Below are 5,657 nucleotides of genomic sequence, written 5' to 3'. Positions count from 1 at the left end.
AACAACAACAACAACAAGGGGGCAATCAGTTCATGTTAGTGAGGGAGGAAAACTCAGAAAAGGAGGGTGGGAATGGTTGCACAGCTTGAAGAATGTAATCAATGTCCCTGAATTGTACATGTAGAAACTGTTGAATTGTTGTATGTTCTGCTGTGTATATTGTCAACAACAGCAGCAAAATAAATTTATAAAGAAAAAGAAAGCAATACCAGGAGCTGCCTCGAGTCACAGGAGGGTCAGTACACACCTGGGTGTGTTTAGGAATCCCCTCATGCCCTCATTCCTTCCGTCTAGGATCCATTTGGGGACTTGCTGAAGAAGATCATGGACCAAATCCATGACTACCTGGAGATGCCCGAGTTGAGCCGGAACTTCGGGACGCAAAAGTACGAGCAGCAGGTGGTGGAGCTGAGCCAGAGAGGTGAGAAGGGCTGCCCTACGAAGGGCGGGGCGTCAGGGGCGGGGACTGCCTCCAGGGGCGGAGTTGTATTGGGCTAGGGCTGCCTGGACCCTTAAGGAGACAGAACTCAGCGGTCCAGCAGCGGAGTCTGGAGCGGCAGGACGTGGGGGACTGGACTTCTCAAACCCTGCGCTCCTACCCTCAGCGGCGGAGGACGGGCTCCAGCAGCGGCGAGTGTGCGCGCTCCACCTACGTTGCTACAACAACGCACTGCTCATCCACGACACAGTCCGCGCCGTGGACGCCCTGGCCATGCTGCAGAACTTCTACGACAGGGAGAGAGCCACTAAGATCCAGGTGCTGCGTGCTGAGCGCTGGCTGCTGGCGCAGTTCAATGGTGAGGCACAGAACGGGCAGCACTGGACGAGTGGTCAGAGGCCAGCCTGGCCCAGGAAGGGGCAAGGATACTATGGGTCTTTGTTTTTCTAAACAACAGTCAGGTTGTGTATATAACAAAACACCTACTTCCTTATTTGTCAAGGTTTGCATGGATTCACATTATTGGCAAAGATTTTTTTAAGTTATTTCATTGGAACTGTCTCTGAAAGCCCTTTAGACTCGAAATGTGAGGGAGTCAGAGGGTGAAATTGGAGGCTGGAGGCTGGGGTCAAGGATCTTTCTGAAGGGACCGGAGAGGGAGAGTCAAACCTGAGTGGCAGAGGCCGGGGGCAAAGGTCAGGGATCAGCCTGTTAGCTAGACTGCAGGGGGTGTGGGTCTGACATATATGAATAAAGAATTCTCTACTGTAGGTCCTGTGGTAGGCTGGCCTTGAGGCAGGCCAGGGCAGAGCAGAGGGTGACCTTAGGCATGGTCTTGGTGCTCCCTCAGGGAGAACTGGGCAGGGGCAGGTATCCACTGCCCCCACCCTGTAGCCCTGCAGCCCTGCAGCCCTATGCCTGTGAGTCCCACAGTGCCCTGCCCACCCTTGGGCCTGAATCCTCTACCTCTGTTTCGGGTTTCCCTGCAGCTCACAAGAACAAGCTGGCCAACCTGGCGACTCATGGCCCAGAGAATCCGAAACTGGAGGTGCTGGAACAGATCCTGCAGAAACAATTTGGGTGCCATGACAGCCCCCGGGGAATCATCTTTAGCTGCACACGCCAGAGCGCTCACTCCCTCATGCTCTGGCTCCAGCAGCAGCCCGGCCTGCAGACCGTGGACATTAGAGCCCACCTGCTCATCGGGGCAGGGAACAACAGCCAGAGTGCCCCCATGACCCAGGTGTGGGGTTTGGGAAAAGGGCCTGGGGAAAGGGAGTTCCTTGGAGGAAAAGGAGGAGACAGGGTCTGCAGTGCAGAGAGATGGAGACAATGAGACCCCAGGAGGAGTTGGGACAGAAGGGCAGAGAGCTGGGGGAGAGGGCTGAACACTGAGGTCTTCAGTGCTACTGGTCCCCCCCACCTAGTTTGGGGGTCCTTGGTGAGAAGAGGTGGGTAATGCAGTTCTTTGGGGCAGATCAGGGACTTGGGTCCCTTGAGGAGAAAAATAGGATCTGGGAGTCCCTAGGATAGAGGAACAAGCACTCTTAAGGGTCCCCAAAGGAGATAGGGACTGGATGGTCCTCTGGGAAGATCAGCAAGATCCTGGGAGTACTTGGAGTAAAGGGTGAGACTCAGGGTCCCCAGGGAGAGGGTCTGAGATTATGAGTAGAAGAGCTGAACCAGGAGAGGCTGGGCTGGCAAGTAGCCCTGAGTTCCCCTCATGGACCTTCTCCCCCATGTTCTCCCCTCTATTTTCTGCCCCCACCCCAGAAGGAACAGCAGGAGGTGATCCAGAAGTTCCGAGTTGGCACCCTGAACCTCCTGGTGGCCACAAGTGTGGTCGAGGAGGGGCTGGACATCCCCCACTGCAATGTTGTGGTGCGCTATGGGCTCTTGACCAATGAGATCTCCATGGTCCAGGTGCCTACACACACCCACACCCAGTAGCCTTTAAAGAATCTTTTGTGGGACTCCAGCCCCACTGAAGTCCTTCCCTTGTCCCTCTCCTCAGGCAAGAGGCCGTGCCCGGGCTGGTCAGAGTGTGTACTCATTTGTGGCAGCCAAAGGCAGTCGAGAGCTACGGCGGGAGCTAACCAATGAGGTACAGGAGGCCCTAATGGAGCAAGCGGTGGCCGCTGTGCAGAGGATGGACCAGGCTGAATACCAGGCCAAGGTCTGTGGGCTACAGGGAGATTTGGGGCTTAGGGACAGCTCTCTGGTTGCATACCACTCACCTGCTTCCTCCTTCCTCTTGAGACTAAGCTGACCCATCTGGGGAAAGTTTGAATAGAGAGAAGTGTAGAGGCCAGGATGGTGCTGCCATGGAAGGCAATGGCTGGTCTCCAAGAGGCCTTGGGGAACAGGCCTTGTCCAGAGCTTTTAATTTATCCTCGTCACCAGATACTCTCTGTGAGAGCCATCTTACAGTCCTTGTGGAGCCAGGCAGAGGGGAAACAAGCAGACAGACAGAATAAGGCCATATAAGGATGTATAGCAGGTCCCCTGAGGCAGCATCACTGGTGTCCAGCCTTGTCCAGGATGCTCTGTTTACTCCTTTTGTTATCAACGATGCCTGTGTTTACTTCTGTTGTAATCAATGTTATCAATGAAGCCCTCCTTTGCTTTCAAAAGTGTCCCAGCTTGGACCAAAAAAAAAAAAAAAAGGACTGTTTACCCTCCCCTGGGGGTGATCTGTCTGACTCAGGTCAGTCTAAAAGATGCAGTTTAGCATGGAACCCTCCAAAGATGGGGCAGAGATCCATCTCGAAAGCTTATCTCCTCCCACTACCATCCCCCCACCCCACTCCCTGCAAAAGTCTTTTTCTCCAAAAGTGCCAGGGTGGTTAAGGAAAGTCCTTTGTGGGTACGAAGGATCTGAGAAGTTTGGGAATTTCTGGGGTCGGGTGTCTCGGGCCCCAGCTGGGACTCTCTGTTCGCTCTCACCCCAGATCCGGGATCTGCAGCAGGCAGCCCTGGCCAGGCGAGCAGCCCAGGCAGCACAGCGGGCGAGCTCTCGGCAGCAGTTTCCAGCAGAGCTCGTGCGGCTTTTCTGCATCAACTGCTCGGTGGCTGTGGGCCACGGAAGTGACCTGAGGAAGGTGGAGGGCACCCACCATGTCAACGTGAACCCTAACTTCTCGTGAGACTCATGAAAGGGGCTGTCAGGATGAAAGGAAGGGAGCGGTGGGAGGGAGGACTGAGACTCCCCGCACCTCAGTGGTTCTTTAAGGGTTTGGGAGGTCGAAGGCCATTTTAACTAGCTCTGAGTGTGTGTTCTCACAACAGTCTAGACAGACAGGGTTTGATCCCCACCTGTTTTACAGGCTAGGAATGTGAGGCTGGGAGATGCTAAGTGACTTGTCCAAACTCCACAGCTACTATGTGGTTGAACAAGAGCTAGAATTCAGTACATAAAACGCCGAGGGGCTACAAGGGGTACCAGGAACTTTGGTCCTACATTCTCCGAGGACCTCAAGAGGCGTAGGCTGTCCTGGAGCCATCCCTCATTCTCTGCTCCCTAAGGGTTAACTGCCACACACACACCCCACAAAACCTTTGTTCCCCATCCATCCATCCATTCATTCAATAACTTTAATAGGTACCTACTGTGTGCAGGTGCTGTGCCAAGGATTTTCACTCAGTTCTCTCTACTAAAGGAGGCAGCTTTTCAGCAAGGTCTCAGATGATGGGTTGGGTTTGGATATAAAAAAATAAGAAGACGAGTATAGGCAGGCATGTTGGAAAGCAAAAAGACAAGAATAATTCCAGTTGACCTAAGTGGAAGAGGTTGTGTGAATGATGAGATTTGGAAGGAAGACATATTAGCCTATGGAGGATTTTGAAGGTTAGGCCTGGAAGTGTAGCCCATTTACATTTTCAGAAGATCACTCTGGCAGTTGGTGGAAGGATGTATTGGAGATGGGAGTAAGGAGGGAGGCAAGTATATACAATTGGAAGCTATTGCTATCACGCTGGTGGGTAATGCTTAGGCCTGAACTTGGCTAGTGGCAGGCGGGATGGAGGCAGCACAGGCAGTCTTCACAATATTGAATACTGGACTTCCTGGCCCTCAAAGTTCCTGTGCCCCTTGACTCCTGGGAGGCAGGAAAGCCTATGGCCGAGGAGGAGAGTCTGAGCAAGGAGAAGAGCATAGGATCTGGGGCTGGAGGGTCCATGAGGGCTCCCCCACGTGGCCACCCCCATTCCTCTCCAGGATCTACTACACAGTCTCCCAAGCACCTGTGGTCATCAACAGAGTCTTCAGGGACTGGAGCCCTGGAGGTGCCATTAGATGCAGAAACTGTGGGGAGGTAAGTGCTTGGGCTGTGTCTCGGCTCCCAGTGTCCTTAGCTCCCAGAATGAAAGAGAAGGCCCAGGAGCTGTCCTCAGGAGCTCCCAGTGCAATGAGGGAGACAGCCTTGTCCCAGGAACCTCTAGTTTGAGAGAGAATGTTTATCGCCTGCCTCATGAGCCCCAGGTCTGAGGAAGGTGGTTCAGTCCCTGCCTTAGGGAGTTCACTGTGTGATGGGGGAGGTAGCTTTCAGTCTGGATGGGAGACACAGGACCCCCTATTCATGGAACCCCAACTTGAGGACAGAAGCCCAGTTCGAAGGCAGAGGCCCAGATCTTGCCCTTCTCTGTCCTACCCCCAGAGCTGGGGTCTGCAGATGACCTACAAGTCAGTGAAGCTACCAGTGCTCCGAGTCAAAAGCATGCTGCTGGAGACCCCAAAAGGGAGGGTACAGGCCAAGAAGTGGTCCCGCGTGCCTTTCCTTGTGCTTGACTTCGACTACGGGCAGCACTGCGCTCAGAGCCTATCGGACCTCTCTGAACTGGCCACCTTGTCACTACAGTGCCTGCCTCAGACTGCAGAGGGCAGTAGAGACTAAAGCAGCTGCCATCTTTCCCCAGGCAAAGCCTGAGTCCGTGCCATCCAGCCACAGAGGAGCACTGGGTGGCCAGGCTGGGTGTGGCACCCTCACTGAGGAAGCAACTGGAGGACCACAGCCCCACTTCACAGCCATATAGACACTTCCCAGTGCACTGGATGGAACTAGGGAGAACCTGGGGCAGGGGGTTACCACATGATACTAGGAATCACAACAGTTTCCCTTGGCCCCTCGTCAGCCCTTTTCTGCCATGTTGCTTCCATTTATTAAAGTGCCTCATAAATGAGAAAAATGGGATAGCTAATTTTCTGTATTTGAAAAACAGC

The 5,657-nt window shown here is 53.8% G+C and overlaps 1 protein-coding gene across 1 annotated transcript in view; it reads left to right on the top strand.

The window, feature by feature from the left end:
• DHX58 (DExH-box helicase 58) overlaps positions 1 to 5,331 on the top strand; it is a 31,020-nt gene extending 25,689 nt beyond the window's left edge. Inside the window, exons 5-12 of the mRNA XM_042781118.1 lie at positions 295 to 421; positions 606 to 797; positions 1,429 to 1,682; positions 2,213 to 2,362; positions 2,454 to 2,615; positions 3,391 to 3,581; positions 4,656 to 4,752; positions 5,095 to 5,331. Of these exons, the coding sequence (XP_042637052.1) occupies positions 295 to 421; positions 606 to 797; positions 1,429 to 1,682; positions 2,213 to 2,362; positions 2,454 to 2,615; positions 3,391 to 3,581; positions 4,656 to 4,752; positions 5,095 to 5,331 (1,410 nt within the window). The remainder of the gene's footprint in view (positions 1 to 294; positions 422 to 605; positions 798 to 1,428; positions 1,683 to 2,212; positions 2,363 to 2,453; positions 2,616 to 3,390; positions 3,582 to 4,655; positions 4,753 to 5,094) is intronic.
• Positions 5,332 to 5,657: the final 326 nt, after the last annotated feature.

The sequence above is a fragment of the Orycteropus afer genome, unplaced genomic scaffold (genome assembly GCF_000298275.1).
Source record: "Orycteropus afer afer isolate SDZICR_OR568_19922 unplaced genomic scaffold, OryAfe1.0 scaffold00085, whole genome shotgun sequence".
Lineage (NCBI taxonomy): Eukaryota > Metazoa > Chordata > Mammalia > Tubulidentata > Orycteropodidae > Orycteropus > Orycteropus afer.
The sequence above is the reverse complement of the archived record's forward strand: the minus strand, read 5'-3'. Positions and strand labels throughout refer to the sequence as shown.